General features: G+C 36.0%; 1 protein-coding gene across 1 annotated transcript in view; it reads left to right on the forward strand.

The window, feature by feature from the left end:
• Positions 1-24,885, forward strand: part of LOC126759971 (uncharacterized) — an 82,234-nt gene that overhangs the window by 14,069 nt on the left and 43,280 nt on the right. Inside the window, exon 2 of the mRNA XM_050475269.1 lies at positions 13,316-14,761. Coding sequence (XP_050331226.1) covers positions 13,580-14,761 — 1,182 coding nt within the window. The 5' untranslated portion in view covers positions 13,316-13,579. The remainder of the gene's footprint in view (positions 1-13,315; positions 14,762-24,885) is intronic.

Raw genomic sequence — 24,885 nt, forward strand, 5'->3', positions numbered from 1 at the left:
TACACACATAAATCCATTGTTCATTAAATTGTTGAAAAAAATTAGCAGAATTATTAGGCTCTTTAATGAAAATTGAATTGTTGCCGTTATCGGTTTGCGTTCGAAAAAAAAAAATAAAGTAACGGGTGATCCATGTAGAGTTACTTTTCTCAATTGCATTTTTTAACAGATCACTCGTGTGATCCGTGTCAAGCTGTCATGCTATTTTTGTTCAGTATTGTTTGGCATTTCATCGTGAAAAGACTTAAGCCTGAACAACGTTTATAAATTCAACTTTATTACGAGAATTCACGTTCTGTAAAGAATCAATATAAGCGGCCTGCTGAGCGTACTATTCGCAACACCACCACTCATCTTGAGACCCAGCATTCATTATTAGATAATATACGACCGCATCCAGCGCACATTGAAGAAAATATAGCAGCCGTAGCTGAGAGTGTACACGAAGACCGTGGAGAGTCGATTCGGCTCCGTTCGCAGCAACTCGGACTGACGTATGGACCGACTTGGCGCATGTTACGTCAATATCTTAAATTGAAACGTCGCACGTTTTCATGCGACACTTAAATGTTACCCTTAGGCCACGTCGCACATTTTCGTACATTTTAATATGGAATTTTACATGGAATTTGGATTCTTCCTGCGGTGAACATCGGTGTAATTCTTGTAACTTTTTAGGGACCAAATTTTTTAGATCAGAAACGAAAAGAACCAAAATTTGTTGGCTCAGGTGACCAAAATTGGTAAATGAAACTGAACGATCAAAATTCTACATTTGGGAGAGCTTAAATTTCATTCAGAAAAAACAACGGTTTGGTGTGGTTTGTGGGCCGGTGAGAACGTAAAGGTATAACCGACTATTTCATGCCTGAAATTGAATCTCGGCGACATTTGGTTTCAACAAAACATCGCATCAATCAATAGATTTATTTAGAGAACACTTCGGTGAGCCGATAATTTCACGTTCTGGGCCGTTCGATTGGTCACCAAGATCGTGTGATATCACACCGTTAGACTCTTTCCTTTGGGGATGTGTTAAGTTTGAAGTTTATGCGAACAATCCCGCTTCGATTAGGGCCTTGGAGCAAACATTCAGCAGTTATCAGTCGAAATACTCGAACGAGTCATCGAAAATTGCACTCAACAGATGGACCATCTGAGATGTAGCTGCGGCCAACATTTGAAAGAGATAATCTGCAAAAAATGAATGACAAAGAATGTTCTTTCGAATAACAATCAACATTCCCCATTAAATTAGAAGTTTCTGTGTTATTTCTTTAAAAAAGTACGAACCTCTAAATGGATTACCCTTTATATTTTAGGCATATTTAGCTGTACTTCTTAAGTAAATTTTAAATGATATATGGGTGGGCAATTGGTTGGAGAAAACACGACAATTCCTTGAAATAATTTAGGTGCGAAAATGTTTTGAAAATATGAAAAAAAATCTTCAAATTTTATTTTTATTTACTCATTTTACATTTTAGCTGTGCATCGGTAAAACTCACAAAAAATATATTGCTTTACTTTTTTAATAATAATGTGTTAATCTGAAGTATTTCTGGTTTTTGTTGTATTCGTGGCAACTCCGTTTCCTTCGGTTATTACTCGAATATTAGTCTTTTCTGTGTTCTAAAAAGGGAACCCATATTTTCTGTGATTTTAAGTAAAAGTTGTACAGAAAGAGTTTACAAGATGTTGTGATCAGTTTTCGAATTTTATTACACTTGCCACTCTCGGTTGTATTTAATCAAAGACACAGAATTAATATTTTAAAAATCCGTGTCTTGAAAGATGAAAATTGAGCTGAAAGAAAATATTATATTTTAATGATTTATGACAAAATATGCTACGGCATGCTGGAAATCTAAGCATTAGATATTCCGAAACTGCTTAAAACGGCTGTGTGATTTTTTATTAACGTAATTTTGTGTAGTCTTCTTTCGTCTATCTTCGCTCTATACCCACAATTTTATTTTTATACTACATACATACATATATAGTACATGCATGCTTATATATATGTACATATTTATGTATTTACTTGCAGTACATACATATATATGTTGCTAGGCAACCGCAGTGCATTCAATATATAATTCCCGGAATTTAATCAAGGTGCAACGCTTGGCATAAAAGAAAATATAAAAACAAACACAGCGCTTATTGTTGTCTTCATTGAGTCTGTGTTGGGCTGGTGAAGCAAAATAGCCGATAATGGCAGAGTCAACTGTTTTATTATGAGGCCAGACATACAATATTTAAGTTTATTTTGATTTCTTTTGCTTTTTTTCCTCAATTTATTATTACGACTATCTCTATAATTTTATGGCTTTATTTTACTTCCAAACTTTGCTCTGTGAGGGATTTGAGGAAAAATATCCTAATATCATTAGGGCGATTGTATGTAATTTAAAATTTTCGGTTGAGATTTGTTGGTGTTAGTTATTTTACTTGAATATGAAAGTGTTATTTGGGTAGTTAAAGCTCTTGCATGAACCGTTAAGAATTAAATTGTTTTTGAACAATTAAGCAAGGGCTAATTTCGGTTATAACCGAACGTTTCATGCTCTTGCCACTTGCCAGCATCAAAGCAAGGGCAATATCTTCAGGTTCATAAGGTTTGTAGGTTATATGGGGTCTATGGCATGTTTACAACCGATTTTATTCATTGTAGGCACAAAGATGAACCGTTATTATAAAAACACGCTCCCTCAATTTTATTAAAATTTTCCGAGATGTGCGGTATAAAGTCACACGGAAGTATCGAAATCATTTTATTCGGTTATTGGAGGCTAAGGGAAATATTACGATTCAACCCTTTTTTGACATATAGTATTAGATAATAATTCTCTACGAATTTTTATAACATATTTCACAGATTGACCGATATTTGCTGTAAAAAGTTCGCAATTGGTCCACATATTCGTTATCTAGGGACTTTTTTACTTTTGGTCTAATTTGGACACGTTTTGGTTATAAGGTGGCCTACTTTAAGCACACTATTCGGGCAAAGTTTTATCTCGATACATTCATTGTGCTTGATTTGCATTTTCGAAAGTGAAAGAATCAGATGGAATTTAAAGTGAATTCCTCATAACCTGATACTCACCGTTGCAGTGTTATTTTACGGCTAAAGCGGAAGTCATTTTACGCATTGTATAAATATTTAAAAAATCGAGAACTAGGCTGGTTATTGGAACGATCTCATATCCGGTTATAGGAATTGCTTTTATATAAAAATAATAACACAGTACAACAGCTAATGTGGGGGGTGAGAAATTCCAACTCAGGGTGATGGTATTAGGTCAGTATAGTAAAAACAAAAAAATGGTTTTGCCAAAATGTTACAACTAAGCGAAAAAACATCAAGATAAGGAAAAAATTTAAAATGTCATAAAAAAAACTGACACATATGAACGCCAAACCCTTTGAGGGTTTTACTATACTGACCTAGTACCATCACCCTGACTTGGAATTTCTCACCCCCCAGACAATAATCCCAAAAATGTTCCACAGTGTAATGAAAACGTTGTGTTCATAAAATTTGTCTGGCTCTGAGCACTGTCCGTAAAGGGGAATTTCACTGTATATGAACTACTGTATAATAGGAATAGGGTAACTCGAGACATCAAATTTGGTTGAAATTGGTTAAGTAGGTCCTGAGATATGGCTTTTCACCGAAATGTGGGCGGCACCACGCCCATCGTCCATTTTTGACCCCAGCTCCTCTAAAGTCTTTTTGTATTGTCACAGGTGTAAAATTTAATGCCTCTGGAGTATTTATTTATTGATTTATCGCGCTTTTAATAGTTTTTTGATTTGTCCTGAGCCAATTTGGATATTGTACCTTAAGTGTTTTAGGAGATATGTACATTAAAGTTCTTAGAGGGCGAGTCCTCGCCTTTTTTTAATTTTTCTTTATTTTCATATACAATTTGTTGCAATAGGGATATTATAATTTCTACGACGTCGGACGGGGACAAAGTGTTAGAAAATAGTTAGAGTGCAGTATTAAAACCGGATGGCATAAAGCTGAAGCGATACAAACAAAACTAAAAGGATTGAAATTTAATATATTGAATAAATGAGGGAACAGTCTACAAAATATGAAGAAATCATTTTATTTGAGTCATTGGGATTAGATCAACCGATCTAGACCGATTTCGTCACTATAAATTAAATATATTGCGGCTATGGAAACATCTGGGCCGACTGCTAAAGTATATTTATTAAGATAACTCACAATATGACCGATATATTCGGCCTAAAGCCCAACTGAATGAATGAGTAGTAGTATATGAAACCTGGAGAGATATGTTGAGCGATCTTACCCATTTTCGCCATTAAACTATATCCAAGATTTGAAAAGTCACTCTCTCACCTTCATTGAGATATCTCACAGATGGACCTATCTTTTCGCACAAATTGATATATCTTTTTATTTTTGACGTGTAAAATAAGGGTCATACACCGAATTTAGTTGAAATTGGTCAAGTAGTTGCAAGAAAGAACACACAGCGGACAAATCTAATAACTGTATACTGTGTTGAACTATTTGGCGCCACATTTGGAATTTTTTTTTTACTCTTTTCTGACATTTTGACGTAACCCATAGGAGAGATCTCTTTGGACCAATCATTTTCGAGGTCTAAACATCTGAATGGGGCTCGGTTTTCCTCACGTTGATTATTCCATTTTCAAGGTTTAAATTACATGGCTTCAGTTTTGTTAATTTTAAGACAAAATTCACATCTTTTTTGATACAATTCTAAATTTTGTAGAGTTGCTACTGCTTACTGCTCATAGTTTGAATATTCTACTTGGTAATGAAATGATTGGTGAAATGTTTGAAAATGCTAGAAGCAATCAAAATAACCGGAAGTGTACTATATAGTCGTTTTAGGACTTTTTTGTGTTCGGCTTTACTGACTTACACCAGTATATACGTATGCATATACATATGTATAGTATATATCTATGTATGCATGAATTTGAGGTGGATACAAACAATGGTGTAGAAACATAATTAAAAATAAGTAAGAGAGAATCTAGTTCGGGCGCATTCGAACATTGGACTATTCTTAGTAAGTTGTCTTGCTTAATATTCGACTTTTATTCTATTTAAAAGGCTAGCCTAGCTGACTTAAACCGATGTATTTATCATACTTTGTATTAGAGCTAGTGAAAGGTAGGAACTTTTACCTCGAATATTTCGAAGCGAAACATTCTCACGAACAACATTTCAATGAGAGCCTCTGATCAATATATGTATAGTACATGTACTTGTATGTACATATATAGTATAAAGACATCCAGAAAACATTATTATATATTGGGTATATAATGCTTATTAAGTTAGAGATTAGTCTGCTTTTGTCTATTTAATAGAAATGTCATCTCTTGCAGTGCTCCCTTCGTCAGGTTTGGGCTTTTGTTACATTTTCTTCGAACGAATCTGCTTTGCGCTTTGTCAGTGTCAATGCGAAATCAAATCGTGTAGCAATCTCGACGATAATATATAATATTTATTTATATAATAATATCTATTTATGTAATAACCAAGAGACACCTCTGACGAACAAAACCATTATACTCTTGCGCAACATGTTGCCTGAGCATAAAAGTAATATTTCAAAATTTCACATGGTAGATATTGTGAAGAATGCATAATTATGCAAGTAGCGAATGTCAGCATAAGTGTTTGCTGTGGTGCATGTTGAAACTGGTTTTCTTGGTGTTAGCGGTATACACAGAAGGGGAAAACACATGTGTATATACTGCATATATGTATGTACATTCATTTGTATTTGGCAGCCATTGCACTGGGCTTTTGAAGTGAACAGGTCAAGTTTCTCAATTGTTAAAGGGTTAAGCTGCCGGTTGTTATACGTACACACATACATACATATGTATATACTAAGTGCTCGTTTAAGTTTAAGCTAAATTAGCCGGGAAGTTATTACGGTATGAGGAGAGGAAATTATATGCAGTGAGCGCTGATTGCATACTAAGTAACTAGCTTGTCAAACATCGAGCGGATAATACCTTTTGCACTTGAGATAGAATAACAATTAATTATACACACGTATGTAACAAAATAGGCAATTATTACGGTACTACAGCTATGTTTAAACATATTCCAAAAAAATGTCGGAAGACATGAGTATATATCTACAAACACTTGCTGAATATTATGTTAACTCTGTTTTTGTGGAAAGAGCAGCTTAAGGCGATTTTAGGAAAAGTTTGTCTCCTGTATTCTACATATGTATGTATATTTTAAATTTTTGAAAAGTATAAAATGCTTTTTAAAAATTGATGATTTTGAATGAAATATGTACATTCTTATAATTCATTTTAACTAAAGCTTTCTCACTCTAAAAGCATAAATAAATCGTATTAGCATACATACTTTTTAAACTGAATAATTTACATCTTCAAATTTTCATGTTCCACTTTTCATAAAAATACAGCAATATTAATAACTTCTGCTAAAATAATTGCCTCTGTTTTTCATTCGGTGTTATGACAGAACTACATAAAGTTCATTTGCTGACATATGCATCAACTATTTGTTTCCATATGCGGTCTACAAAAATAAAATTACTGGGCAACAATTGTCTGCTGTTTGCGCTCATAATTTTTCTGGGAAGCGTCGCCAATTATCGCACGTATTTCAGAAAGCATCTGCCCTTCGCTTTTATGAACATTTCAAACTATGTACAAGGTCTGTCGAAAAAGAAACAGGACTGTTAAAAAAACAACAAAAAATTAATATTTTTCAAAAATTATATTTTTTTATTCAAAGTAGTCTCCTTGTGCTTCGATACAGCGTTTAGCCCGGTCAATTAGCATTTCAAATGAGTGTTTAAGGTCATTTTTCGGAATGCTCTTGAGAATATCGGTCGTCGCCTTTTGGATAGCTGAAATGTCCTGAAACCAGTGTCCTTTTATGGGCAAATGAAGTTTTCCAAATAGGTAAAAATCACAGGGTGCCAGATCAGGTGAGTAGGGTGAGTGATTAATGGTCAATATGGAGTTTTTTGTCAAAAAATCAGTGACAAGCATCGACCGATGACACGGCGCATTATCGTGCAACAGGCGCCAGGACCCTGCCTCACGGTATTGTGGTCGAGCACGACGAATGCGTGACAAAAAACGCTTCATAACACCAAGGTAAAACACAGCATTAATCATTTGGCCAAGTGGGACGAACTCTCGGTGTACAATACCCTCGGAATCGTAAAAACAAATCAGCATTGTCTTTATTTTTGACTTCTGAAGACGACCGACTTCTGATCGTCACAGAGGTCCTCACGACCTTCTTGGAATCGCTTAAACCACTCATGCACATTACTACGGGATAGGCACTGATCACCATAAACTTTTTTCATCATTTGGAATGTTTCAGTAAACGTTTTCCCAAGTTTAAAACAAAATTTAATATTTGCTCTTTGCATTTTACGACCGATGACCAAAAGCTGCTTCACTTTTTGATCGATAACTTCGATTGTAGTTATCCAATTGTCTTAAAATTTTACGAAATGTCAACAAGAGATCAAACTTTTTATTTCATATACCCACCAATAGGTGGCTCCACCAGAAACAGTTATATTTAAAAAGTTCTGTTTCTTTTGCGACAGACCTTGTATGTACAGTTGCGGCCAAAATAATAGGAGTGAGCCGGTCCTGAAAACAAAATATCATCTTTTCCTCTAGAAAACATATTTAAACCCAGCGGTGGTTGTACCGCTTTCACATCCCCACAAATGTGTGAAAAGCAATAAAACAAGACTTTGGCAGCGTTTGAGGAATTTTACATCCAGATTTACTGGATTACTTTCCACTAAACTTTGAAGGCTTGTACTTTGGAATACTCACAATCATACATTTACTATGAGGTTGAGGTATTTAGTAAGAAGTTGAGCTATTGAGTAAGCTGCGCAATGACCTCAGTCTATTGACTCGCAACAACCGTTTTCAAAAGTCACTCTGCATAGTCGTATTCCTTTTGGCATATAAAAATAGTGTTTGATCTACTGTATTCACTTGAACTCGCTGATTTATAATTCATACAAAAAATAAGGAAAATACTCACTTCTGCTGTAACATTAGTTTTATTTGAACTCCTTCCCACTATATTAGGATATTTTTCTCATTCTCCCACAGTATGTTACGTTGACAATTTGATTATATGTGAAGTACTATATTTTACCAATTTTCAAATACAAACCTTTAAAGCAACAATCCTATTATTAACAACTGCAAGTTCAAAAATTTACAATAAATTTAGGGGGTTAGGGGTAGTCAGAGGCACGAAAAAATGAGAATTTTCAGTATTTTTTTTTTTGCTATTAAATCGTGTTATTTTAAAAAAGTAGTAACATGGCATTATTATAGAATGTGTTGGTTGAAGTCACGAAAATTAAAAAACAAAATTAATTTCCAAAGTTATAGTTGTTTGTGTTGACCCAGTTCCAAATAAAGGTACTTGCGGTGACAACCATAAGTCCTTGGAGATTCATCTAAAATCAATCGGACAAAAAAAAATTAGTTTTATAAATAGTTAAACTCGGGCCTGATCTAAAGATTTTTTTTTTTTTCAAAAATTAACAAAATGGCGGCCTCAGGAAATTTTTGTCTAAATTTTTGGGAAAAAGTCAACAGTTAATTGGTCTTAAAAATCGAAATTTTTGAAACAAAAAATCCTTCGATCAGGCCCGAGTTTATTATGTATTCTAAAAGCTGTATAAATTTCATTAAAATCTACTGAGCGGTTTTCGAGTTACAGTTGTCACCAGTTCAAAAAACATAGTTTTGAGAAAAACGCGTTTAAAGTTTCACACTAGCGCTTTGACGTGCCCGCGCTCTCTTTGTTATTTGTCGAATAACTCAAAAACTAATTATCGGATCAACGTGAAATTTTTAGAGAATATTTTTAAGATATTACACTTAACGAAAATGCAAAAAAGGAATTTAATTTTTTTTTAAATTCTGACTACCCCTAACCCCTTAAGTTACCAACGATATTTCGTTGTTGACATCTCATTATTATTTCGAGTTTAAATATATTTGTGTCGCTGCTATTATTTTGGTCACAGTTGTATATAAATGAAGTAGAAACAATTTAAAAACAAAAACGACAGGAAAACACACATCATTTACAAAGCATGAGATGAAGAAGTACATGTGAAGTGCACCTGTCTGAGTAATTATTTCAATGTAAAACTTGCACCCAACAAACCAAATAACAAAAAGCTAAAAGCAAATGTTTGTTGACATATAAGTTGTGTCCAAAATTAAAAAAAAAGAAATCCACAACACACAGAAACAGTCAAGCCACAAGTTACACAAAGGCTTCTCTGGGAAAGTTAGAATGTGCGAATACATGTGTTTTGGAATATTAAGCAACAATTCAAAAAATGCAAATTTTTGCAACTCAAAGGCAACTGTGTAATAGAAATATTTAACACACACATCATATATAATATTATATATAATATACTGCTTGTCGGAAACCAGCTCGGTTTTAGTGCGCCTATCATTTTCACGGGCATATATTCCATAAAAGTTTCTGGTGAATTAAGCCAAGAAGGAAAAATAGCAAAGTTTTGCCTTGGTCAAAAAAGCCGTTAGGTTAAATCGTTGGCTGAATTTCAAATTTGGCCAATGTAATCACCTTCTCCTAACCTAATAATATAATGAAAATAGAAAATTTCTATAGTCATATTTTCCAAACAATGCGAACGACTTAAATTCGAATTATTTTCGAGAATGCAAAAGTTTGTTCCTTTTTCTGCAGATAAAATTTTATCCAAACGCTTTATTGCCATTCGAATATGTAGGCACAGTTTGTTAAACCATTAAGCACTAGGTTAGGTAGGCTGGCTTTTATATTTCAAAAATCCAGATTTGAGAACAAAAACCAATATTAATCATCGAAAATTGCTTTATTGTCGGAGCTACATCGCCGAAAATGTAATTAAGTTTATTGATGCACTGTTGCAGAGCTAATCCACTAATTAAAGTTGTAAAAAATGATACCTCGAAAATGTTCGCGATATAATTCCATTTTTTGGCCGAGATGAATATTTTGAGTAACTGTAAACAATACAAAAATGTCAAACTTTATCATAAAGTTGTGAATTTCCAGATTGCAACACTAGGATTGCTAAATCGCGAAACACTAAAGGCAACCTACGTAATGCTTAGTTGACTCTTTTTGCGCGCTTAACTCGGATTCCGCTAGCTAGCCGCAAAAATGTAGAGTGGTTAACTTTTTTCTGTACTTCGCGTTTTTGCTCTTCTCTTTCCACATGTATAACACATATGGTATAGTATGTCTATTTTCATAATAGTCTTTGATGTTGACTGTATTATGGAACTGCAACTGCAGACAATAAAACTTCGGTAGTTCGGTTATGTGCAGGTAATGTTTTAAGTTATATCATCACTCGAATGCGGTACAGAGAGCCACTGTTGGAAAGAAGAAGTGTGGTTTCAGAAGTACTGAAATGAGAGTACGGCTGGCACTTTGGAATTTTTGTTTCTACCAAACTATTTTAGCTATCTAAACAAGCATGATAAGAGGATTTCGTTTCGTTATTAAAGTTAAGTTAAAGAGTTAAAACGGAAGTCTGGTGATGCTGGATACTTCAATAAAAAATTACTTACAGAACCTTCGGGCATAGCTCCGACAAACACCGAATACAGGATCCCACTTTTCAGATGAGAAAGAAGGTACAAAGTAAACATTGGAAAAAATGGCTGGCGTAAAAGTATGTTAACTTCGCACAAAACTCTAAACATCTCTACGGATGGCTCGAAAATGAACGATAGAGTTGATAGACAGAAGCATTGTAAAGAGAATCAAAACCCGATGGCAGCTCACCTGCGTGCAAAACTGCAAAAGTCATGAGCAAAACGGTAGATAAGAAGTTTATAAAATTTCTATTAGCACTCGATAATTGAGACTGTAGGAACATGATGGGAATACTAACTTGTCACTGTCTGGTGACGACACACGCCCACAGAATGGGGCTGACAGATCGAGAAGCCTGCAGGATGTGTCTAAAGCAGGACACCAGGGAAACTGTAGAGCATCCTTGTGCACTTGTCTCGCATTGGCAAGGCTACACTGTAAACATCTGGAGTCCCCACGGTATGATACACTGGCGGAGATATCGATAATGAGGCCGCTGAGTCTGTTTAAATTCGCCTGGTCCTCTTGGACCCAGCAACTGAATTCCATCTGGTATTGCAAAGGACCAAAACTGGTCTATGCGTGGCTTGTTGGCCCACCAGTTGAACCTAACCTTATCTAACCTAATCAATAAAAATGAGTGCTCAGTATTAGAAACGTTTTGAAGCAGCTCCATTACATACTCTTTCAGCTTACCAGGATCAAAGCCAGTTAAATACTTTCAGGTATAAAGGCTTGTAAGTTATTGCCGATATACTATTATTGTATGTGGTATAAAGTCTACTGGAAGTTGTTTCTATCAGGTATATGGGAGCTAAAGAAATTATTAATCCGATTCAATTCATTTTTGACAAACAGGCATATTATTATTAGAAAAGTATTCTCTACGAATTTCTATAATACAAGGTCTGTCGCAAAAGAAACAGAACTTTTTAAATATAACTGTTTCTGGTGGCGCCACCTATTGGTGGGTATATGAAATAAAAAGTTTGATCTCTTGTTGACATTTCGTAAAAATTTTAAGACAATTGGATAACTACAATCGATGTTATCGATCAAAAAGTGACAGCAGCTTTTGGTCATCGGTCGTAAAATGCAAAGAGCAAATATTAAATTTTGTTTTAAACTTGGGAAAACGTTTACTGAGACATTTCAAATGATGAAAAAAGTTTATGGTGATCAGTGCCTATCCCGTAGTAATGTGCATGAGTGGTTTAAGCGATTCCAAAAAGGTCGTGAGGACCTCTGTGACGATCAGAAGTCGGTCGACTTCAGAAGTCAAAAATAAAGACAATGCTGATTTGTTTTTACGATTCCGAGGGTATTGTACACCGAGAGTTCGTCCCACCTGGCCAAACGATTAATGCTGTGTTTTACCTTGGTGTTATGAAGCGTCTTTTGTCACGCATTCGTCGTGCTCGACCACAATACCGTGAGGCAGGGTCCTGGCGCCTGTTCCACGATAATGCGCCGTGTCATCGGTCGACGCTTGTCACTGATTTTTTGACAAAAAACTCCATATTAACCACCTGTGATTTTTACCTATTTGGAAAACTTCATTTGCCCATGAAAGGACTGGTTTCAAGACATTTGAGCTATCCAAAAGGCGACGACCGATATTATCAAGAGCATTCCGAAAAATGACCTTAAACACTCATTTGAAATGCTAATTGACCGGGCTAAACGCTGTATCGAAGCACAAGGAAACTACTTTGAATAAAAAATGTAACTTTTGAAAAATATTATTTTTTTGTTGTTTTTTTTTTTAACAGTCCTGTTTCTTTTGCGACAGACCTTTTATATCTGACAGAAGAGCGATATTTTCGATAAAAAGTTGGCAATTGGAACTTTCATTCACATATTCGGTATCAGGAGGTTTGAACCGTGATTGGAGCAATGCAATCAATATTTACTGATGACTAAAATTTTATAATCTTCAACCTCTTGAAACGTTTTGTCTAAGAAACATTTATTAAAAGGAGTGTTAAGCACCCGCAACGCTTCCTTCGTTTCAAGCTTCTCTTTCTCATAAGTAGCTTGATACCTTTGATGAATATGCCGGATATAATCAAAAAGGTTGTAAATAAATAAACCTCATACACTTCCGCTCGTATGTATGTACATATATGTATGAAATTTTTGTGTTTTACTTCCACTTGTTACCTGTTTACCTTGCTTCTCCTTTGGCCGGTAATCAAATTTCTAGACATGAAAAATAATAAGAATTAAGTAGCAAGCCTATAAGAAGTGAGGAATACGAAGGTTTCAAACTAATTATGCGCTTAGTCTAAAAACTGTTGTTGCAACTGCACCGGATATTGCAAGTGAAATGCAATCCACGTCGAAAAAGAAATATGATGCGAGAGAGAACATGGTCAGGCTTGCTAATGACCGCTTTGGAATAATAATTTCGCTCATTAAAGACTTTACTTATTTTTTAAATATTAATTTTGTAATGTTCAGTAATATTTTTTATTGAAATATTTTAATGTTGCTTGATTAATTTGAAAAAAAAAAAAAAAATGAGTCATCGCACTATATGATATTTTTACATTTTCTTTTAATTATTTTGCATTATTACTTATTTTAATTACTTTTTCTTATTCATAGTATTCCAACACCTTTTCTTCGGCTCACGGAATAACTTACCACAACGAGATGCACTAACATAGAGGACGAAAAAACGAGCAAAAGCAAAGAACCAGACAGTTGCAATAGTACTTATTATTATTATTCTACTCAACTGTACAACAGTGATTTTAATTGAAAACGTGCCGGTAGCAGCTACAACTAGCGGTTGCATCCACATTTCACCAAAATACTTTCCACCTACGACAGTCGCAGTAGCAGGCTTTGGCGCTTCCCGGCGACACCATGACTGTAAAACTCACAAAATTTTTCAGTAGCGCAGCCGCCATACCAACGATGACAACGGCATCGCCTTCCAGTGAAACGGCTGCCACCAGCTACCATCATCAACAGCAACACATACAATTTATGCAACAACAGACGCAACAGCAATCGTCGCTAACATATAATCCGTATATTGCGGGTGGTATGGATAGCGATGACTTGTATGATGATGACAACATGTCGTTATATTCGAGCGCCACCGCTGGCAGTGGTATTATGACGCAGCGCGGTCATTCATGCAACAATTCACAGCGTCCGTTGTTGGGTGAAAGGAAACCGCCAAAAATGTTGTTGAGTAGCAATGCAACGAAGAAAAATAAGAAGTCGACTGGCTTTAATCAACCGCAACGTCACTTGCAGCTACAACAACATCAACAACAACAGCAACAGCATGAAGGGAAACCACAATTGCTGCCGCACCAGAAATCGTATATCTCGCCGTACGTGCAGCAACAGAAACGTGATAGCGCCAAGGGTTTGCATGGCTTTAACGATTTCGATATTTTGTCTCAGCAATATACGGAGCATTTACGTAGTAGTCCGCATATAGGCTACCCTTACGGCAGCCCCCCTTCACCATCGGCAAAGTCTAATGATTTCGTATTCGATCCGTTGCCGCAGCAACACACTTTATATGGGAGTGACGTGGTGCACCAACAACAAAATGCGAATCAGTATCGGATACAACAAACAGGAAATGACATTAATGAGACGGATTACTCTTATTATGAGCGAAACGCTTACAATGTTAGCGGTAGTGGTAGTGGTAGCGGCAGCCCGGACGGTGCCAGTAATGGTCTCCCGGCCGCAGTGCATTATATGGGTAAATCGTCACGCTTTGATGATGATTTTTGCACTCGCCGTAATGCCACATTTTCTGAGCCGCAACCGGTGTTATTATCAGAGCAGGACTGGACGCCTCCGATTACCGCCGTTACTGATGACATGAGTGGTCCTTTTATATTCGGTGGTGTGCCTCCTGAACGTTTTAGCCTTCACCGACCACAGAATGGCGATAACACGTTATCAAAGCTACCAAATCAGCTGGCTTACACTAGTTCACCGACAGCAGTCGAACGCTCGTCGGACGGTGCGATAGATGTGGCAGACAAGCACCCACCGTACAATGACCAAGTGACTGTGGTAAGTGGATATTTAAGTTTAGAAATTTAAATTATATATTATGCTCAAAAATTCGAGCTAACCTACAATGTGAGTATAAATTTTATACTGAGAACGCCTAATTGTAACCCGGTGTGTAAAAATTAAATAACTTTGAAATTGATTATATGATATGTTTTGTAAACTGGGGCAAATTTTTATTCCCTGAACAGGGTATATTAAGTTTGTCACTATGTTTGTAACAACCAGAAAGAAGCGTCGGAGACCCTATAAAGTATATATATAAATGATCAGTATGTTGAGCTGAGTCGATTTAACCATGTCCGTCTTTCTGTCTGTCTGTCCATCTGTCCGTCTGTATATATACGAACTAGTCCCTCAGTTTTTAAGATATCTTTTTGAAATTTTGCAAACGTCATTTTTTATTCAAGAAGCTGCTCATTTGTCGGAACTGCCGATATCGGACCACTATAATATATAGCTGCCATATAAACTGAACGATCGGAATCAAGTTCTTGTATGGAAAACTTTCATATTTGACAATGTATCTTCACCAAATTTGGTATAGATTATTTTCTAAGGCAACAATGTAACCTCCGAAGAAATTGTTCAGATCGGATTATAGCATATAGCTTCCATACAAACTGAACACATAGTTACTAAAAGAAATGCACCTGTGAAGGGTATATTAGCTTCGGTGCAGCCGAAGTTAACGTTTTTTCTTGTTTAAACTAAAAAAGAAACAGACACTCCGTTTCACTGAGCGTACTAAACTATTGACATTAAATAAAATATGTTATATATTAAAGATAACTGTTTTGAGTTTCTGTTTCCAAGTTCTTCAATGCTTACACACCGATATAAGTGATCATACACCCTGTGCGCTTTATATGAAATTAAAATGTCTCCAAACCTTTTATAAGTCAAATAGTGGCTCCTCCAATTTTTTTCAAGAACAAATACGTAAATTATAAATACCACAGGAAATCAAAGGAAATGATAATTACATCTCAAAAAAGGGTTAAATCATGTTGGAAGAGTGCTCAAATCTAATTAAGTTTTTGAAATCTTTTCATTTGATTTATATGTGCGGACTTAAGTGATCTGTTCAGTTCTAGGAATTTTTATGAACGAAAGAATTTATTAAATCGTATGACATCCATACCCAACATAAGTGCTTTTTTATGACTTCTATCGTGCTACACAGTTCCCATTTTCTACAAAAAAAAAATTTGCTTTTGCAATTATGTGGAAGGGTTGTGTTCCAAGACTGAGAAGAGATTATTTCTTCAAATATTTTCGGAATGATTGGAAGATCCATAATGACCGCTTAAGTGCTCGTTTTTTCTTCTTTATTGGCGTAGACACTGCTTACGCGGTTATAGCCAAGCGAAACATAACGCCGACTCATCAGATGTTGTCATCGTCCAATCCTCTGCACCCTATATCAGGTCGGGGATGATGAGTGACTTCTAGGGTTGTTCGTTGAGAGAGAACTTAGCACCTGTTGGCAAGAGTTATTCTGCGATGGATTTCGATACTGATTTTGTTGTTGGTGCTAATGATGGTTCCAATATACACGAAATTTTCTACGACATCGAAGTTATAAATGTCAATAGTGGCGTGAGAGCCAAGTCGCCGATGACTGTTTGTTAGACGACAGGAGATATTTCGTCTTGCCCTCGTTCACTACCTGGTTTGTTGTGGCCAAGGCGTTAGAATCGACAAAGTGGTGGTGTGTGCCGATCCCCTTTTCACAGGTCTTTTACTCATGGTGAATACCTGGTCAACTGTTGATCTTTCAGGTCTCAAGCCACACTGATAAGGTCCAAACAGTTTGTGGACGGTGGCCTTTAATCTTTCACACAATACACTCGATAGAACCTTATATGCGATGTTGAGGAGGCTTATCACATGGTAGTTGGCGCAGATTGTGGGGTCTCCATGTTTGTAGATTGGAGAGAGCACAATTAAATTCCAATCGTCGGTCATGCTTTCCTCCGATCATATTCTACAAAGAAGCTGATGCATGCTCCTTATCAGTTCTTCGCCGCCGTGTTTGAATAGCTCGGCCGGCAATCCGTCGGCCCCTGCCTCTTTGTAGTTCTTCAGACGGGCAATTCCTATTCGAACTTCTTCATGGTCGGGCAATGGAACGTCCGCTCCATCGTCATCTACTGGGGAATCAGGTTGGAGAAATGTTCCCTCCATAATTTCTGTATGCTCTGGGCATCAGTCACTAGATCACCTCTAGGGGTTCTACAAGAGTATGCTCAGGTCTTGAAACCATTGGCATGAAATTTTGCCTTCAATTAGTTCGACCAATAAAGAAAAATAAAAATTGTAAAAAGTGTTGTTGCTATTATTAAAGTGTACTTCATGTGGCACGTGCACATATGTATTACCATTTCTACGCCCTCGTGTCTGTACATATACGAAACAGTTTTCCTAGTACCGTAATGTGGCTCAATGTCCTTGCCGTGGCTGAAAAATTGAATTTTAATTAAGTGCCAATAACATGATTTGCACACACGAACACACCTACATACATATATGTATATTTATATGAATATACACCTAATGAATATATATTGATATTGAGAAGAAGAGATGCAACCACAAATTGGAAATAACAACAACACCAGGCAATTGTAGTCGCTAGTGAGTCTGTCTGTCTGTCTGTCCTTTTGGTGGTAGTTAATTGCCGTTAAACTTATTTGTAAACGCATTTAAGGAATAGAAATAAGCGAATGGAAATAAAGTAACAAAAGACAAAGAAAATAAAATGACACGGAAAAGGAAGAAGAAAGCGGAAGTCTTACACCAATTAAGCAAGTCAAGTGTAATTAAAGCGCACAAATGAAACGGAAAAATAAAGCACACAAAAAATAAAAATTAGCGACTAAATTGTGAGCGTGGAAGAAAAAAGAAAAAAACAATGCAATACAATAAAAACAAAGAAGAAAATGGATTTTAAAGCTAAGTACTTATTTTACGCGAGAGCACAGTATGCAGAAAAGTTTTTGTTTTTGGAAAGGGGCGGGGGTGAGCACCATTAAACGGCAAGCACTTCATTAGCTTAATTTGTACTTTAACAGCGCAAAGAAATTAGAAGCGCGAAGAGAATTGAGAGAGACTCTTGCAAGGATATTTCGCATCCGTGCGATCGGGTGGCCAGATACTAACATATTATTAACTTACATTAAATTAAAATTAAATTTCTGATTCAGATAAAAATAGCTCACCGAATATGTATACTGTATATATATATATTTATAATATAGTTAAACTGTCCGCTTTGATTTTAATATTCGTTGGTTATAGACATAACGCTGGGTTGACATTTTCAAATTGACTAATATTCTTCGTAGATTATATGTATCTTCTCTCAGACAGCTGAAGGCTGGGCATTCGCAAAGATAATGTTCCAGCATCTGACCGGGCCAACTCGCCTGTCTTTTCGTTTCTATATATTCGTATGTGACCAGGTACCCACATGATATTAACCGAGTTACCTACTAAAAGCCTGTTTTCATAACCTAACGCAGAGATTTATGGACTTTTTGGTTAGAGCAGAAGCCCTCTTGGTGACTTCTGTTATGCCAACAATTTCGGCCTGAAATACTGAATTGTAATCATTTAGTTTGAACCTAATTTCTGCGTGTGTATTACTTCATAAGAAGTACGTTTCTGTCCTTCTTTCACCCTTGATCAATCCATTGGTCAATTTTTTTTGCAATTCCTTATTAACAAGTTCAAGTATGATACTATGCTCGGTGTAATGCCGAACCTGGTTCCTTTGGCCTAAAATCATGACCCGGCGACCTTACTTCACTTGAATATGTTTTGGCCGGATAGCAAAGATAATAATATAGCCACCATTTGGTGTCGTAAACCCACATTAATTGATTTTCTGCAAGATTTCCGGATTTGAAGGGCTTTTGAAGCCTTGCTCTTAGTGTGTTCTATTCAGTTTAAGGGGTCAGCAGGGTAATCTGGCCTGCTTTCTTGACATTTTTTTCATAGAAATTTTTATTCTACAATAGAACTTTTTTCACATACAAGGTCTGTCGCAAAAGAAACAGAACTTTTTAAATATAACTGTTTCTGGTGGCGCCACCTATTGGTGGGTATATGAAATAAAAAGTTTGATCTCTTGTTGACATTTCGTAAAAATTTTAAGACAATTGGATAACTACAATCGATGTTATCGATCAAAAAGTGACAGCAGCTTTTGGTCATCGGTCGTAAAATGCAAAGAGCAAATATTAAATTTTGTTTTCAACTTAGAAAAACGTTTACTGAAACATTTCAAATGATGAAAAAAGTTTATAGTGATCAGTGCCTATCCCGTAGTAATGTGCATGAGTGGTTTAAGCGATTCCAAAAAGGTCGTGAGGACCTCTGTGACGATCAGAAGTCGGTCGTCTTCAGAAGTCAAAAATAAAGACAATGCTGATTTGTTTTTACGATTTCGAGGGTATTGTACACCGAGAGTTCGTCCCACCTGGCTAAACGATTAATGCTGTGTTTTACCTTGGTGTTATGAAGCGTCTTTTGTCACGCATTCGTCGTGCTCGACCACAATACCGTGAGGTAGGGTCCTGGCGCCTGTCATCGGTCGACGCTTGTCACTGATTTTTTGACAAAAAACTCCATATTAACCATTAAACACTCACCCTACTCACCTGATCTGGCACCCTGTGATTTTTACCTATTTGAAAAACTTCATTTGCCCATGAAAGGACACTGGCTTCAGGACATTTCAGCTATCCAAAAGGCGACGACCGATATTCTCAAGAGCATTCCGAAAAATAACCTTAAACACTCATTTGAAATGCTAATTGACGGGGCTAAACGCTGTATCGAAGCATAAGGAAACTACTTTGAATAAAAACATATAACTTTTGAAAAATATTAATTGTTTGTTGTTTTTTTTAACAGTCCTGTTTCTTTTGCGACAGACCTTGTATCATGAGGTATATCGTGGAGTGTATAAACACAATTTTTTGGAATTTTTTGATGACATCTGTCGGAGAAATGGCTCGGTGAATGAGATGCGTTTTTTCACTGGCGGACACAATTTCTCATTTTTGGATCATCTGAAACACAAAACCCAATTTATTCTTAAAAAGTACGTGAATGGTTATCGTTTCTATTAGAATCATGAAAAATCTTGATAAATAAAAAAGTAATTAACATTTTTTTTTAATTTTTCCCCATGTTGTTTTACATAAATTTTGTCATAACATTGCCAATAAATTATAAAAGACGACGGGACGATAGCCAGGCGTTTGGCAACATTTAAAAAAAAATTAAGAAAATCGGTTGAGTAGTTCGCATGGAATCATGTCCGCCAGTTTAAAAAAGTGTGTTTTGAGAAAAACGCGTTTAAAGTTTGAGGTACTGAAAAAGCATACAAAGATGGACAAAAACGTTGAAAATTGACATACCCCTAATTATTATTTTTGGGCCTTCCAATGGTAAAGTGGGTTTCTACATTAATTCTAAGAGTATAAGAAAACAGAAAATGCAAAAAAAAAAATTTTTTTGAAAAAAGATTACCCTACTGACCCCTTAATTTTTTTTTATCTAGAATAACTCCGAGATATTTGACAGAACTTGACTTTTCAGTAGCTCTATCCCTTAAAGCAGGGAGATTAAATTGCCAAGCTTTTGTGCCAGTTGACGGAGATGTCAAGATAACGGTGATTAAGATTCATCGCTGAGCAAAGGACAGCACACTCATCCACGTAGCAAACGACCTTAAGTTCTCTCTGTCGAGTTAAAGTATTAATTTATTGTTCAAGGTGACCTAAGAAGAGAAACGTGGTTCCTTTTGAGGTTACCATAAGCTATCTCTCACATATACTAAATTTTGTTACTCAAATTTACTTCAGAGTTGGTACTTCAGACATAAACCAAAATATTTTAGTAAAGCTAAGTAAGTACCTAAAATATTATGCTACTGAAAATAGCTCAGTTCACAATCCTGCACCTTTTAGCTCTCCCTTACTTAGTTATTATAAAATTTTGCAAAAAGCTCGAGATAATACACCCGTTCTTTGTCCTTGCAAATTGCGCAAGTATTTACTGTTTGAATGCGCTCGAGTTTAGTCCTCGGTCCACTAACTTTATTCGAGAGTTTTATTTAGTGACATATGAATTTAATACCTTTGTAGTAACCCAGCTATATGCACGTCGTCAGCTACTTGGATCCTTAGATCCATTTGATTCCTTAAATGTTCACACTTCGTGGCAGACGGGAAAATATTTATATACTGCGATTCTGCAAATAAACGCTAATACAACCGAAAGTACCAAGCTTATTTTATACTGCCTTAAGGTTGTAACATTTTCATTTAGTTGCGTCATTAAGTGAATTAACTGCAAATAAGCGAAAGATTACCAAGCGTAGTTGCAGAGTTACTGTCGTTAAGTGTCGTTGTCCATCCGCAAGAATAGCGAATGAGCTAAAAGTGAGTCCAGCAAGATGCAAAAGTTGTATACATATGTACATCTTGTTGCACAGACATTTACAAGTCGAAGTACGGCGACTCGGTGAAAGAAAGGACATTGATGCCCTGCAGGGAATTCAGTTAGTTCTAAATTACTCTAAACTAGTGTTGACCGCAAGTCCAACTAGTCAGCCGACTGCGTTTTGACCACACAATCTACCAAACAATAAACATTCAAAGCAACTAGTTAATTTATTTATTTATTCTATATTATTGTATTAAAATCTAAAATCGTTGACTCAAACTAAGTTTTAGATAAACAGTTTTAATATTGGTACATGTCAGCTGTTTTCGCGGGTTTTTTATGATATATAGTTGACAAATTCCAGCAGCGAACTAGTGCAACTTCCGTCGAATTTTAAACCTATAGTTGTAAACTAGTGTTTAAATCATTACTCTGCTGTTTCACTAAAGGGCTTGTCTGGTGCACTGTCATGTTGTTTTCTGGGAACAAGTGAGTAGCAACAGGTTTTAGCTTTTATACGGCAATGTTTTCAAATATACAAATACATATGTACATATACTATAGTTACAGCTTAGTACATTGTGTGAAAAGTAGTAAAACGTCAGACGTTCACCTGACACCTGCCAGTTACTTGAGCCACTAGTAAACAGTTGCTATAGTTTCCATATACGAGCATGTATTTAGATTTATTGTGGCAATAGAGAACTATTTTCGGTTTTTAGTTTATTTAGCCAACTTTTAGGGTTTACTAAATACCAGAACCAAAAGTTCTCACGAAAAGCAACATAGATTTTTAATGAAGTTGATGAATGTATTTCGGCTATTTTTTGACGTTCGGTGAAAAACAACGATTAATATTTAAGAAAAAAACATTTATTTTCACTTGGTTTTACTGCTGTGTTCATCTCGTCACGATTTTCACTCTTCTGGTCATCTGAAGACCGAACAATAAAATACGTTGACTTCTTCTATATCAAAAGCATAATACTCTTCACAGATACATTTTCTAAAGTAACTGTAAACTGTGACAAAACAGTATCCGAAAATTGTAAATAAAACGCATAATATTTAATTATTCATTAAGGGGTTATATACAGTTAGGAAGTCGAAAAAAGGCATTTTTCAAGAATTCTTTCTAAGCAAACTATTTGGTTTATTGATTTGAAACTTGGCAGGTATATTATGACAACCTTAAACTATATTCACATATTTTTTATTGCCAAAAATAATTATCGGGAACGTTGATATTGCCAATTTTGCAGAGGTCCGCAAAAAAAAGGCCTCTTGCGGTGAGCACGATATCTCTGGACTGGATTATTTAAAATGCAAAAACCAAATAAATTTCATTAATATAATAAATAATCTAGTGATTGATCGAAGGAATTAGCAAAAAAATTTTTTTTGACAAAATGGCGGCTACTCAAAGCAAAAGGTTCGATTTTCGACCAAAATTCGGGTCTTTAATTGTTTATAAAAATAAGAAATTTTCATCGGATGGGGAAATTCTTCGATTAATTACTAAAAAATATAGTTAAGCAGCTTGTGTAAAAATCAGACCGATCGGTTCAGCCGTTTCTGAGAAATCTTGCTCACCGACTTTGAAAACACCGTTTCGAGAAAAACGAGTTTAAAGTTTTGAAAGCACTTTACATGTAGTCGGCGCGCCTTCACTAATGTGTCTATACTTCGAAAATATTCGTCGGATCGACTTGAAATTTTGTGTGTGTATACTCAGATATATACATATATATATATTAAGAAAACGCAAAAAAAATCGATTTTTTGAAGATCCTAACTGTATATAACCCCTTAATATTTATCTTGTGGCCTTAAAAGTAATCCCCACCACTTATGCCAACGATTTTTCCAGTCCTCGAAAAACTTTTCATAAGCATTCTTTGGAATAGCTTTCAGTTGCTTCAGCGAATTTTGTTTTATCTCTGCGGTCTACTGAAAACGGGTTCCACGGAGCGGCACTTACAGTTTGGGGAACAAGAAAAAATCCCACGGAGCCAAATCTGGTGAATACGATGGTTGATCGATGGTATTATCATCGCGTAAATTCCGTCAATTGTTCCATTTCCGACCGTTTTCCACTGATGTTCTTACACAAACGCCTCAATACGGCTAAATAGATCTCCCTATTAACCGTTTGTTCCTCCAGAACAAATTCATGATGCATAGCATTGCCTTGATTATTGAGCGGCTTTGGCTTTTTTTGTTTTCGGCAGGTTCTTTCCTCTCCATTGCGACGATTGTTGATTTGTTTGCATGTCAAACTCATAAACCTATGACTCATCGGTAGTTATAATGCTTTCCATGTGTGTGGGATCGGAATTTTCATGTCAAGCATGTCCAAAGACAACTCTTCCAGGAACTCTTTTTAAAAAAAAGCACAGCTTTATCGGGACGAGTCGAACAAGAACGCATTTCATATTCAAAATATCCACCAAAACCATTCGACGGACTCGCGAGAGATGTAAAGCTCTCTTACCATCTCGCAAACACACTCCTGACAATTTTCAAGCACCATTTCCTTCACTTTTTGATATTTTCATCGAGGTTGAAGGTCGTCCAAAACGTGGCATGTCTTCAACGATCTCTCGACCGTTTTTGAAGGCTTTGTAGGCTTGTGTTTTTGATAAAATTGAATGACCGTAAGCCTTTTCTAACATTCGCAACGATTCCGCACACAAAATTTGGTTAGAAATATGTACAAAGTTTGAGACAATTTCTTTGTTCGATATTTTTATCCGACTATCACACAGTCGGGTCTATGTAACCGGAACGGACCCGAGTTTTTTTTCCGGACAAGGTCTGTTAACTCGCCAAAATTCTACCGCTGCAACAACAACAACAACGCATTGCTAAATATCTTTTTAAAAGATTCAGCTTTTGCCTCGATCAATATATTTTTGCATTAGGTTATTTTATTTTCTCCAGACAACTTAGTAAGGGCGTCAACATTAACTTGGTTGTCCTTTAGTGTGGTGTATTTCGTTTGATTCTTTTAGGAAGTGGTAGCTTTTTGATGTTCGCACTTAGTGCCGGTTCACACAGGTACTCTTTTGTCGCATAAACCGGTTTTCTGACAAGAATTGGATAAGGTGATATGAAAAGGAAAGCAGAAAGTTGTTCGAATCGTGTCGCCCATGCTAACGAAATAAGCGAAACTAAAAGAGAATTTGCCGACAATGAGCGACACAGGAGTCAGTATGTGAACACTGTCTTAGAAATAAATTCTAACATGGCCGTCTGAACAAACTGATGCAAAACACGTTGAAAGAAATCTCTCACATTTTTTTGGCAAAGAGGCTTTACTTTTCATAACAAGATCGGCATCTTTTTTCATAAGTGTAATTAATGGTCTTCATAAAAGTAGAAAGGCCAACAGTAAAGGAGATGTGAGCGTGTAATAAGCTTTCTGCCACCGACAATAACAACCGTGCACTTTGTACCTCTTATTGTCATTAGAAATGCGCCTTATATGGTACTCAGCATGTTGCACCAATAGCTAAGTCATTTGCCACCGATGCCTGATTGTATGTATGTAAGTGTGTGTTTGATTGTAACAATGACATACGAACTGTGGGTGTTGTTTGACTGCCTGACAAATATTAAGTTCTCAAGAGCTACACTTGCATTATCGCTAAGGTGAAAAG

The sequence above is a fragment of the Bactrocera neohumeralis genome, chromosome 5, assembly GCF_024586455.1.
Source record: "Bactrocera neohumeralis isolate Rockhampton chromosome 5, APGP_CSIRO_Bneo_wtdbg2-racon-allhic-juicebox.fasta_v2, whole genome shotgun sequence".
In the NCBI taxonomy this organism is placed as follows: domain Eukaryota; kingdom Metazoa; phylum Arthropoda; class Insecta; order Diptera; family Tephritidae; genus Bactrocera; species Bactrocera neohumeralis.